The 13,646-nt window shown below is 40.8% G+C and overlaps 1 protein-coding gene across 1 annotated transcript; it reads left to right on the forward strand.

Moving 5' to 3' along the window:
* Positions 1 to 214: 214 nt before the first annotated feature.
* Positions 215 to 12,089, forward strand: DYNLT3 (dynein light chain Tctex-type 3). The gene is made up of 5 exons (XM_055565074.1): positions 215 to 348; positions 3,307 to 3,348; positions 8,928 to 9,051; positions 9,668 to 9,745; positions 10,263 to 12,089. Exons 1-5 carry the CDS (start codon positions 319 to 321, stop codon positions 10,337 to 10,339), a joined length of 351 nt encoding a protein of 116 aa, XP_055421049.1. The 5' UTR covers positions 215 to 318; the 3' UTR covers positions 10,340 to 12,089.
* The last annotated feature ends 1,557 nt before the right edge of the window (positions 12,090 to 13,646 follow it).

Raw genomic sequence — 13,646 nt, forward strand, 5'->3', positions numbered from 1 at the left:
CCCATAGCTCCGCCCCCCCAGGAGACTCGGCGTCACCATGGAGGAGTACCATGGCCCCTGCGACGAGGTACCGCCCCTCCGCCGCCCCCGAGCGACCCCCGCCCCCGCCCGTTTCCGCACTTTGTGTCGGCAGGGTGGTCTCCTGGCAGCCGGCAGCCAGGAGAAAGGAAGGTGGAGCCACTGTGAGGACGCAAAGGCGGGGCCTGCGTAGGGAACGCCCCGGGCCATAAACGGGGGCGGGGCCTCCCCCGAGGCCAGTGCGCGGCCGCGGAGCTTGACCCGCCCATAGCTCCGCCCCCCAGGAGACTCGGCGCCACCATGGAGGAGTACCATCGCCCCTGCGACGAGGTACCGCCCCTCCGCCGCCCCCGAGCGACCCCCGCCCCCGCCCGTTTCGGCACTTTGTCTCGGCAGGGTGGTCTCCTGGCACCCAGCAGCCAAGAGAGTTGGGGTGCAGCGTCCGCCGTGCCCAGGTCCTCTCCACAGGGCTTGGGATCCGCCCCGCCCTTCTCCGGCCCCCAACCCCGAGGCCTTGAGGGTGGGGTGAGAGTCGGGATGGCAGGGGCGACTGGGAGCGCTGGGGGCTGGCAGTGGGGTCGGGGCCGAAGGTTAGAAGCCTTGACTTAGGGTGCGTGGGGTGGCGGGAGCCGCCCGTATACAGGGCGGGCCTTGGGAACCGGTCTTCCTGGCTGCTTCCTCTGCCCCTTGGTGTCCCCAAAGCAGGAGCCACATCCCTGCCAAGCGAGGCCCTGGTGGCAGAGCCGCTCCCCCTCCCGGGCACTCTCACTGGGGTGGTTTGGAAGGAGGTACTTTATGGATTATGAGCCCTTGCTTATTGACTCAGGCTTCCCAAAACCTCACCAGAAGCCCGTGATGTCAATTGTCATCTTCCTGTTACCCACGGGGGACTGTGACTTATATGGCGGCTAAGTCAAAGTTAGAACTGCCAGAAATGACAGCCACTCCATTTGAACCCAGACCTCTGACTACACAGCTACAACTCTGGCTTCTCTCTAACCAGGAGGAGGTTGAGGCCTGTTGGATCCCAGCATAACCTGTGACAGGGCAGAACAGACAAAGACATTTTCTGTCCAGTGGTAGCCACAGGTGAATGGTGCTGTGAAATATAACTAGGCAGGCACATGGTGGAGGTGCAGCATAAAATAGTATATTATTAGACCCCTGGAAGGGCGTTCTGGACCATTCATCTTTAGGATGTGGGCTTTTACAGAAGCTAAGATCACATTTAAACTCAGGCTCGAGTTTAAATGCAGGTGTATGCAGGTGGCATACACGCTTCAAGGTTAGTGGTTTTCTTATTTTAGAAATTGAAACATAAGCAATTTCATCCTCAAGGCATATCCCCCGAAAGTACCAGTCTCCTGACTCCTGAGAGGGTTCTGTATTGCTGTTGCTGCTAAGGTGGTACCCCCTAAATGCCTGTATTATAAAAGAAATAAAATTACATGTGTTACCATGGCCATCCAGTACAACCTGATTCCCTGGTGACCTTCCAAACTGAACGGAAATGGACATTATTTAGTTTGTAGACCACTTTTGAAAATAGATAAGGACCTTATTTGAAGGTAAAATTATTTTAATAGGGGCAGTTGTGACACCTGTTTTCATGATTATTCTGATGATTTAGGGTGTTGGGGAATTATCTGGTATAATTAAATAAGTTGAAAATACTTTAAATCTGTACTCAACAAGGTACTTATTTTCAGAATTTACTGTTTTTTTTTTTAACCATTTTGTTGTATAGTGGGATTTACAAACATGCTGATGTCATAAAGCACCTAAAAAATGTCTCCATGGAAACAAGTCATGTACTACCTGAAATGTTTTGGTTTAGACTGAGATCTTATCACATAACCTATTTCTTGACTCTAGGACATTTTTTAGTCATTAATAGTTGCTTTTAACTCAAGATTGTATCAGGCCACTCCCCAAGAAAGACAAAGTTGCCAGACCTGTTGTATTATGGGCATAGATTAAAGGTCTAAATATTATTTATATGTTATAAAGTGACTAATTTGGAATGATCAAGCATTTTCATAAACTTTAACTCAGGAAAGCCACATAAATTGCCAAGCATAAGTTAAGAACAAAATTCAGACTTACCAGTATTCTTTTTTCATGGCCCCCCTCATTATTATTTAGTCACAACTATTTCCTGTGTACTGATAACACATCATATGTCTGTCTCCTGTTTCCTGAGCTTTACAACACAATGATCTGCAGTCTGGGTGTTTATCAGAATCACCAGGAAAACACTTTTTTCTTTCTTGTGCTGCCCATATCTTTGTAAAAAAAATTTTATTTTACATTGGAGTATAGTTGATTTACAGTGTTGTGTTAGTTTCAGGTGTACAACAAAATGATTTAGTTATACATATATGTATTCTTTTTCAGACTCTTGTCCCATGTAGGTTATTATAGAATATTAAGTTGAGTTCCCTGTGCTATATAAATAGCTCCTTGTTGATTATCTATTTTATATATAGTAGTGTGTATATGCTAGGAGAAGGCTATGGCACCCCACTCCAGTACTCTTGCCTGGAAAATCCCATGGGTGGAGGAGCCTGGTAGGCTGCAGTCCATGAGGTCGCTAAGAGTTGGACATGGCTGAGTGACTTGACTTTCACTTTTCACTTTCATGCATTGGAGAAGGAAATGGCAACCCACTCCAGTGTTCTTTCCTGGAGCATCCCAGGGACGGGGGAGCCTGGTGGGCTGCCGTCTATGGGGTTGCACAGAGTTGGACACGACTGAAGCAACTTAGCAGCAGCAGCAGCAGCAGTAGCAGTGTGTATATGAGTGCTCACATGCTCAGTCATGTCTGACTCTTTTGAGATCCTATGGGCTCACCAGACTTCTCTGCCCATGGAATTTTCCAGGCAAGAATACTGGAGTGGGGTACCATTTCCTCCTCCAGGGGATCTTCCCAATCCAGGGATGGAACCCTCATCTCTTGCATCTCCTGTGTTGGCAGGCAGATTCTTTACCACTAGCACCACCTGGGAAACCCCATATGAGTAAAGCACTTCAAGAAAAATGTTGCCTAGGCTCTGCCCGAGATCTAATAAGTGAAAATCTCCAGGGAGGTAGGTGGCATGGCATTTTGCGATTTTAAAGATCAAGGTGGGATTAGTAGCCTCAGTAATCTTAATGCCCCTTTTCACTGTGGTCCCCTGTCACCAATACCTGTCTAGGCCAGCCTAGGGTATTCTGTGTAGCATCATAGCTCCCAGGAAAAGGAAGTCTGTGTTGAAAGCCACTGTATCTTTTGTTTTCCATCTTTAGGTTGGCTTCAATGCTGATGAAGCACACAATATTGTTAAAGAGGTGAGTTATATATCTTGTTTATCTTGAAGATTGATGCATTGGTGAAATTTTTTAAAACTGTTTTCACTTTCAGTACGAAGTTAAAAGCCTGAGTATTAAACAAGATTTTTAATATTCATTCACTAATTCTTTATAGGGCTGCTTCTGTGTTTGTTATATTGCATGCTGTCAGTCATATTGTATGCTCTCAGGCATCTTGGGGCTTACCCTGAAAGGGATATTTAAGTGTTGATCTAGAATATTGGCTTGCTGTTTTCTAAAGCTGATTTTCTGTCTTTTGAATAAAATAACTTTTATTCCAATGGGGCCACATATTATTGTAAATGTTTAATAGTTCAGAATCATGTATTAAAACTTTGTAGCCAGGAATATTTCATTATTAAAACAAAATGCAGAGTCTTGCCTAGCAGTCGAGTGGTTAAGATTTTGCCTTCCAGTGCAGGGGGCATGGGTTTAATCACGCCCCCCCCCAAAAAAAATAGAAGCAATATTGTAACAAATACGATATAGAGTTAAAAATACTAAACAACTAATTTTTTTTTAATGAAATCATGATTTTAAAAATGCAAAGTTTTCCATACTTTGACAATGCAGAAGCACAAATGAGAGCATTGGGGAGGTGGAAGATAGCATGGATCATGGGAGGGCAGGAATGATAGCAGCCTCATTTTTCAAAGTGGAAAGTCAAGAAAGACTGTCCTTGCTAGATGGAAAATGAAGCAAAGGATGCTGAGGTATTGGAGGAGTCTTTTCAATGGTACCTGCTTCTTTACACACATTATGAACCACATGAAAAGACTAAAGAGTGAGTACAAGGAGAATCAAATATCACCTTTGTTATTGGTTAAAAGCTAGATTAGAGATTGGGGCTTCCCTGGTGGCTCTGTGGTCAAGAATCCACCTGCCAATTCAGGAGATGTGGGTGTGATCCCTGGGTTGGGAACATCCCCTGAAAGAGGAAATGGCAACCCACTCCAGTATTCTTGCCTGGGAAATCCCATGGACAGAAGAGTCTGGTGGGCTACAGTCCATGGGGTTGCCGAAGAGGCATGACTGAGGGACTGAACAACAACGAGAAGATTAGAGATGGGAGCTTGTTTTTCAAACGGCGTACCGGTTCAGTTCAGACCTCTGAGGAGGCATCCAGGGAAAAGTTAGAGTCAGCAGAGAGAAACACTTAACCAGGCTGGTGCCTTTCGTTGGTTTGGGTGAAGAGGGAAGGAGAAACCCAATACTCAAGTCCACGACATTTGGAGATCACACCCACATCTCCTGAATTGGCAGGTGGATTCTTGACCACAGAGCCACCAGGGAAGCCCCAATCTTTAATCTAGTTTTTAACCAATAACAAAGGTGATATTTGATTCTCCTTGTACTCACTCTTTAGACTGGCTCTCCCAGATGAGAAGGGTGGAGCACCAGCAGGTAACTCGCTCCCCCTCCATGGGGAGAAATGATAACAGGTGGGGCAAGAGGCCAGGGATGATCAGGAAAAATCTTCTGTGTGGAAAGAAACATCCCGAGTAGAAAAGAAATGTGCTCCTAATGGTGTAAATATACTGAAGTAAAAATAGTGAATTCACTATATTGAGGGGACATGCTTGGGGGGCAGGAGGTGGCAGGTGGTCACAGGGAACTAAATTTTCATGTCATAGCAATAAAAACGTTATCTGGAGATATGTAAGGGACCCTTAAGAGATTTTAAAAATCAGTTGTACCCTAAAAGTGTTTGCTCTGCAGAAGGGGGCTAAGGATGGGGAAAAAAAAAGTAGGGAGGAGAGGATTTTTGCTTTTCATTGTAAACTCTTCTGTTGGATTTTTCAACCCACATGCATGGGTTACTTAAATAGTTTATTCAGGTAAAAGAACCATGCTTCTTAAAATGTGATACACATACTTAGTGGTGGTTAGGTAGTCCTAGAGGGCAATGGCACCCCACTCCAGAACTTTTGCCTGGAAAATCCCATGGACAGGGGAGCCTGTTAGGCTGCAGTCCATGGGGTCGCGAACAGTCGGACATGACTGAGCGACTTCACTTTTCACTTTCATGCATTGGAGAAGGAAATGGCAACCCACTCCAGTGTTCTTGCCTGGAGAATCCCAGGGACGGGGGAGCCTGGTGGGCTGCCGTCTCTGGGCTCGCACAGAGTTGGACACGACTGAAGCGACTTAGCAGCAGCAGAAGCCACTGAGTGTGTTTTAGGGCATCAGTTTTACTTCCATACTTGCAAGAAGGAGTTAAGTAATATAAATAACCATTTTCAAATACGGATAACAAACGGATACAACGGATACAAATGGATACACTATGGAGTCAAAAGCAAGCTTCATTTGAAATTTTCATATGAAATATGAGACTTGAAAGACATCTCAGGTTTCCCACAGGTGGCATTTTGCTACTAGTCTATTCTTTTTCCTCTCCCTGAGCCAACTCTGTTTGCTATTGAGACATTAAAAAGTTGAGGGAGAGAGGTGGGGGAGGGAGGGAAGGTGGACAGAGAGTGGGGTGGGGAGAGAGCGCGCTACTGAAAACATTTCAACACTTCCCAGATAACTGTATAATTTCAGCAGGCATTTTTGTTTTTCTTATCTTTTGCCAATCTCCTTATTTTCTTAGAGTCCTTGCTCTGAGCTGCTCTGCTAATATATTTTTCCTACTGAAGTCTTAGAGCCACTCACTCATCAGTGATACGCATATATTTTATTCATTGTCAGTAATAGAATTTGCCACAAACACATTTTGGTAGAAAAAGTGGGTTACAAATGGAATTAACTTGGAGCTTAATCTAAAGTACATTTGATTCAGGATGTCCAGAGAGTATATCAAAGCCAATATTACTTCAACAGCAAACATGTATGGAGTGCGTGCTACGTGCCTGACTTCTGAGTTTGGCCCTGTGGATACAGAGCAGGTTAAGGACCTCATTATCTAGTAGGTCTCCTGGTTAATGGTAATGAAGAGGCTAAATGTTAATTAATAGTAATTAGCAGGGTTATTTACAATGACATCCACAGGCCCCAGATGTTTCTATTGCTTCGAACAGAAACTGAAGTGGTCCTATTAGATAATGTGAAAGGGAACAAGGGCTCTTGATTCTCATTAAGGTATGGCAGTCTAGGGAGAGGCAGAGGTTTCCCAAAGACTGTTAGCTTGGGAACGGTAAAGCCAGAATGAAATTGCTGGCCCACTGACCCTTGGGCCACTGACTCTCCTAACTCTTCATGTTATTGAACATCCTGGGAGAATAATTTGAGCCATGTTACTTTCTTCAGTCCCTCTAAATTTCATTTCTCTTTTTATATTTTATAATTAGTGAGGATATTATACCATCCAGCTTAGAATTCCATATTAATTAATGCCTCCTGCAGGCAGACTCTGTACTGTCTGAGCCACCAGGGAAGCCCATTAATGCCTCTGCATGCGTGCTCAGTCGTGTCTGACTCTTTGCAGCCCCATGGACCATAGCCCGCCAGGCTCTTCTGTCCTTGGGATTTTCCAGGCAAGAATACTTGAGTGGGTTGCCATTTCCTCCTCCAGGGGATCTTCCTGACCCAGGGATTGAACCCACATCTCCTGCATTGGCAGGCGGATTCTTTACCACTGAGCCACCTGGGAAGCCATTAATGCCTCTGCTGCTGCTGCTAAGTTGCTTCAGTCGTGTCCGACTCTGCCTCTACTATAATCCAATTGTAGTAAATGAAAGCTGTGCACCTGTGTGTATGTCTGTCTTATTAAGCTGGATTCTATGAATGAACTGAAAAAATGCTTTACTCTCCTGGCACTATCCCTTGAATTAAAAATAGTAGCAGCCAAATAAGTCACGAGAAAGACAAATACTATATGATCTCACTTATATGTGGAATCTAAAAAACCCCAAACTCATAGAAGCAGTAGAATGATAATTGTCATGGGGTGGGGAAAATGTCAGTCAGAGGGTACAAACTTCTAGTTATAAGATAAATAAGGGACTTCCCTGGTGGTCTAGTGGTTGGGAATCTGCCTGCCAATGCAAGGGACACGGGTTTGATCCCTGGTCTGGGAAGATTCCATATGCCATGGGGCAACTAAGCCCTTGTGCCACAGCTACTGAGCCTGCACTCTGGAGCCTGTGCTCCCCAATAAGAGAAGCCACCGCAATGAGAAACCCTCACATCACAGCCAGAGAGCAGCCCCCACTCACCACAACAAGAGAAAGCCTGGGGGCAGCAATGAAGACCGAAAACACTGAAAAAATAATAAGTAATTAAAAAAAAAAGCATATGTTCGGAGGATCTAATATACACTATGGTGCCTACAGTTAACAGTGCTGTATTGTATACTTGAAGGTTGCTAAAAGTAGATCTTCAGTGTTCTCAACACACACACACACAAACTACATGAGGAAGTGAATGTGTTAACTAACCTTATTGTGGCAATTGTTTCATAATATAACATGTCAGATCATTACATGGTATACCTTAAACTTATACAATGTTGTATGTCAATTATATCTCAATAAAACTGGAAAAATAACAGCAATAATGTTATGATGACAATAATAATATCTGTCATTACTTACGTGTTCACTCTGTGGCAGTCACTGTGTTTGGGCACATGACTTTCCTTACCTCGCTCCATCAAAAACAACTTGCTAAGATGAGGCTGTTATCCCTTGAATTAAAAATAGTAGCAGCCAAATAAGTCAAGAGAAAGACAGATACTATATGATCTCACTTATATGTGGAATCTAAAAAACCCCAAACTCATAGAAGCAGTAGAATGATAATTGTCATGGGGTGGGGAAAATGTCAGTCAGAGGGTACAAACTTCTAGTTATAAGATAAATAAGGGACTTCCCTGGTGGTCCAGTGGTTGGGAAAATAGGGGTTTCAAGAGATGAAGTCACTTGCAAAAGGTCACACTAGGGTGGGAGAGGTGAGTCTTAAAGTGAGTCTTAGAGTCTTAAAACCTAAGACTGTGATGCTACACCAGTGCTCTTCATCAAGTATCAGAAGTGGATGCTAGTAAACACTGTGGGAAAGTGTTTAACTGTTTCTAGAGTGCCTCAAAAGTAGTGTTTGTTGATGATTCACTTTTAGTGGTAGGTGTGCTTGCTCTTTGATAGCTAAGCATTATATGGATGAAAATATAATTATTGTACATGAGAAATATATTTCTTCATTGGTCTCCTTTGTTTCTAGCATCTGAAACCTAGGTCAAATCTCAGGTGTTGCAAAGCCATTCTTTAACCAATTGATAACACCCTTTTAAAATCACCCCCCCATAATCATTTTACAACATAACTTATCACCCTGGATTGGTCTTCCTTGTGTGATAGAGTTCTTTTATTAGCTTCTCTGCTAGGCTGTTGAGTTCTTTACAGTAGAGACCATGTCACATTTATCTTTATATGGCCCGTAATATCTCAGAGTGAGATAATGCATGCAGAAATGCTTTGAACATTCTCCAACAGTTACAGACAATGCATAATAAATATTTACCAGATGCATATTTCCTAAAATGTTTTATTGGGTTATATTTTATATTTTGAATAAATCTTTTCCTGCAATATGTGTATAATTGTCCTCTGCCCTTTTAGTGTATAGATGGGGTCTTGGGAGGTGAAGATTATAATCAGAACAATATCAACCAATGGACTGCAAGCATAGTGGAACAATCCCTAGCACATCTGGTTAAGTTGGGAAAAGCTTATAAGTATATTGGTAAGTATTTGTGTCCTTCCTCATTAGTTTACTCACTTTAGTCTCTGTGGTTTTCTCTGAATTTAGAGAATGTAAATAAATGATAGACCCTCAAGTTGGATACTAATAGGGTGTGAAGGACTTTTGACTTATTCATCCCCAAATAATCTGTAATAATACCTGAAAGATGGAGATCTCTTGCTACTCAAAAGCAGTTTGTGCTCCTGCCAACCATCTACTTGTCTTGGTAACATCACCTTGTACATTTGCACCGGTTATTTTCACTGAAACCGCCTCAGCCCTACTGTCTTTTCAGTAGGATTGTGAGGTGACACATAATATTGATTTTCTTTGTTTTTGTGTCTGAATTATGCCTATGGGACAAGGCATATGATTTGGCCCACATTTTTCATGTGGTACGATTACCATTGGTTATGGCACTGGGCAACAAACAGACTGGATCCAGTGAGTTCACAGTTATTGTAATAAATCATCAAAATGAGAGACTTATGTTTTTCAATTGATTCACTGAAGGCTTTGTTTTCTGTTATTTATTTATTTATATAGCATTTACTGCTCTGAACTCAAACACTTACTTTTCCTTTTAAGTGTTCTCACTCTGCGTCTTTATTTTTAGTGACCTGTGCAGTGGTCCAGAGGAGTCCATATGGCTTTCACACAGCCAGCTCATGTTTTTGGGACACCACATCTGATGGTAAGAGGCTTTGTATGTGTGTGCTAAGTCACTTCAGTCCTGTCCGACTGTTTGTGACCCCATGGACTGTAGCCCACCAGGTTCCTTTGTCTATGGGATTTCCTGGGCAGGAATACTGGAGTGGGTTGCCATTTCCTACTCCAGGGGATCTTCCCGCCCCAGGGATCGAACCCACATCTCTTATGTCTCCTGCACTGGCAGGCAGGTTCTTTACCACTAGCGCCATCTGGGAACCCCTAAGAGACTTTAAGCTGACTCAAACAAAATCCAACTTCTAGCAAAGTTAAATAGTGGTCCTTGTTATGAAATCTTTATTTATCTCTACTTAAATTCCCACAAGACTTGATCAACAGAATTGCTTTATACCTAGTGGCAAGTCTGCTATCAGACAAATAGGAAAGGGGAAGAGTTAATGGGTTGTATTAAATATGATATTAAAACCTATGAAAAATGTATATATATTCCTGGTAATTTTGATGTTTGGATGTTTCTGAGTCCTTTCATTGTGTGTTTTCAGGAACCTGCACTGTAAGATGGGAGAACCGAACCATGAACTGTATCGTCAACGTTTTTGCCATTGCTATTGTCCTGTAGCTGGCTAAAAATACTTGGCCAAAGCCATTAACCTAAGAATTTGTCAGTGTATCCTTTCTAAAAAGAGTAACAGTTACTTATTCATATGCTAGATGACAAGTGTGCAATATGCTTCAAAACTATCAACAAAAACAGAATAGTGCAAGCAAGCAGTCTCGTAGGAAGTTGGCAGATTTTCTCATCTTCCATACAGAATCATTTAAATAGGGAAAACTTAATGTTAGCAAAAAACAAATATAGAAATATGGCATGACATGAAAATACACTCTTAAATTTACACCAGCTTTTCACTAACAATATGTACGTAAGGAGATGGGGAAATCCGTGAAGATAATTAAATTTTCTTTCAGCTAGAAAAGTTAACGGGGATAAATATATGAACAAAAATGCTGCAAGGATAACTGTGGAGAAAATGATAAAAATCAGTTAATGCTTAGGTTTTTATTTCTCCTCAGTTGTATGTATGATTTAGTGGAAAGTAATCCCATCCTTTTTTTTTTCATCAACTAGTAGCAACTGTTATTATTAACTTGTTTACCTTTTCTGAGAATAGCTAAATCACTTTTTAAATTTTAAAATTCTTAGATTTACATCTGAGGGCGAATTGAATTGGGTAACCTGAATTCCCTAGGTAAAGAAAATTAGCAAAATAAAATAAAATAAAATTCAAAAAAAAAAGAAAATTAGTTACAGCATATGATGAAAGTATAAGACTCCAACAGCTGCCTTACAACTTATTCATTCCAGATAGAAGATGCATTTATTGAATGTCTATTACGAGCTATTTTTCTGCTAATCATAGTTATCAATATGCTGTTCAGACTTTCTTTTGGTACCTAGTCAGTTGGACAACATTTATGTCTGGGAAAGAGAAAAAAATGTTGTTTTACAAGAGAGGAAAAAAGTGAATCTGGTTATCCAAGTAGGAATAAGCAAATGAAAAGCAATTATTACTGACAGAGAATCATTGATGTAATTTTAAGAATGGCTCCTAGCAAGCAAAAAACTGCATAAAATATGCAACTCTTAGTTAAAGGCCTTATTATCAGTCTAATACACAAGTAGTAAATTCCATCATTGCTTTAGTTACAATCATCTGTAAATAATTTTAAGTACTTATGAGGGGTTCAAATTGAGTAAAGTGTAAATTAAAAGTATACAATCATTAGCAGGTTATTGAATATCTCAGGGCTTATGAAATGTAGTTAAATTTGTGAAAGAAATAACTGATAAAAAAATTAGGGTACACAGCTGGCCACCAAATGCAAAGTCAATCTGCTATTTAACCTTGAAAACAAAATCAATTTTGCATATTACCACTAATACATGTAGGGAGTGGAACCATGAGTCATTGAATTCCAGGGGGAAAGGAAGGCATAGTGTTGACAATGTTAAGAGAGTATTCTTGTAGGCATGCTATGTGCATGTTTGAGATTTTGCCGAGTAACAATAATTGTTCAGTGTTGAAGAAGATGATTAAGAAAATACAAGGATAGAGTTTAATGCAGTGATCTACACTTTGGCACATTAAATTTTTCAGTGATTACCTTTATGTTAGTTTACGCTGCTGGCTTTGGTGCCCTTGAAGATTTTAATAGTGACCAAAATATATCTGTGCAGTTAAGGCTCGCTTTTGACTATTGTTATTGAAGCCTGATTTTAAGAGAATAATAATCAAAAATACCTCGTGAACTTGCTATCTGCTCTGTTTCTAGTTAAAATGTAATAAAGATTATCTTCCTGCACTGTACGTTTGCTTCTGGATGATCATTGAATAAGAAATGACATTGTCTTTAAGAAATTCTAAATAATAAGAATGGGGACGTGAAATGAATGTTGGACCACAGAGATACATTGTACAGAATAAATGCTGTTAAAATAGCAAGCCAAACACTGGTGTTCACCGGGTGAACACCGATGTTAACATAAATAACGGCTCCTATTTTATGCCTTCTATTATTTTTTAACGAAAAATTATTTTAAAAAGCAGTATAAAATATATTCTGTAACTATTTATTAGCTTCTAATAACTATTTGTGGCAAGGGATTTTGTCCTATTTGTCAACTTGCAATTGAGTTGTTGCTGTTTTGTGTTTTTTTAATTAAGGACTTTAAGTATGTAAAATTAGGGTATTCAGCTGTAAGTACTAACTTGGATTTTGGTAAAGCTATAATCTTATGTTTGTAAAGTACCAGTATACAGCCCTAAATGATGGCAACATCTCATTACGTTTTCTCTGATAAGAAGTACTTATTTGCTCTTCTTTCCAAGTTGGGTGTTATCTAATTATGAGTCACCGAAAGCATTTTCATCCCCTACAGTCGTCATCACATTTTTAAGGTAATCTTACGATACCACAGATTGTATTTTTAAAGTTTGAGTAAGAAACTATATCCTTGATAACAGGTTTTTAAAAGTGGGATTAAAATCTGTGATTTTTTTGTGTGTGTGGTAAAGGAATTAGGTCTTTTTTTTATAACAGACACCAAAGAAAAGTTTGAAAGATGAATTGAAAATTTCACCCCATGCACTAGAATCTACCCAAGGGAAACTTGTTTTATATTCAGAGGTAGAGTTATATTTGTGGCTAAAGAGGTTTATAGTTTCAGTGTCTAATAATTCAATAAAATTGACCTTTGCATATTTACTAAATTCCCTATGAAAGGATCTTAAGCATTCAGCCTTTCCAAGATTTAGATAGCCACCATTAACATACAGCAACCTCAGGGGTCCAGGAGTTTCTAGTCTACCTTGTCTAATTGCAAATCCCGTATTTCTCACGGTGGTCCCACTCTGTGTCACTCCATGTCAACCTTGAATATGTAGGAAATACTGACAATCCAGGCCTAATTAGAAATGGCCCCTAATTACTTCATGAAGAGTGTCTCTTCCTAAAATGGTTTCTAAGGATCTCAGAGATGAAGCTGGGATTTTGTATAGACATTCATAGGCACCACTGGGATCTTCCCTAGAGGACATAAAATGTGGGCAGCTACCCTCCCTCTGGGATGCTTTAAAGGTGAAGACTGTATGGGGAAGTGTCTTTGCAGTTCTGCCTAACCAGGTCAGGGAATTTGATGCCTGGGCTTAGCCAATAATGTGTATTCAGCTTGCTTCATGCCAAAATAAGCTTTTTTATTTTATTGAATGCTTTGTCTTTTTAGATGTTTTTCTGTATGCCAGCTTCTAACTTGAGATCAGGCTTCTCAGCACAGAATTTTACATGAGGCAGCATTATTACTTAATGACAGTTCTGTTGTTTTCAATCCCTATAATACCTATAGAGAAAATCTCCATGAAAATTAA

This window comes from Bubalus kerabau, chromosome X (genome assembly GCF_029407905.1).
Source record: "Bubalus kerabau isolate K-KA32 ecotype Philippines breed swamp buffalo chromosome X, PCC_UOA_SB_1v2, whole genome shotgun sequence".
NCBI lineage: Eukaryota > Metazoa > Chordata > Mammalia > Artiodactyla > Bovidae > Bubalus > Bubalus kerabau.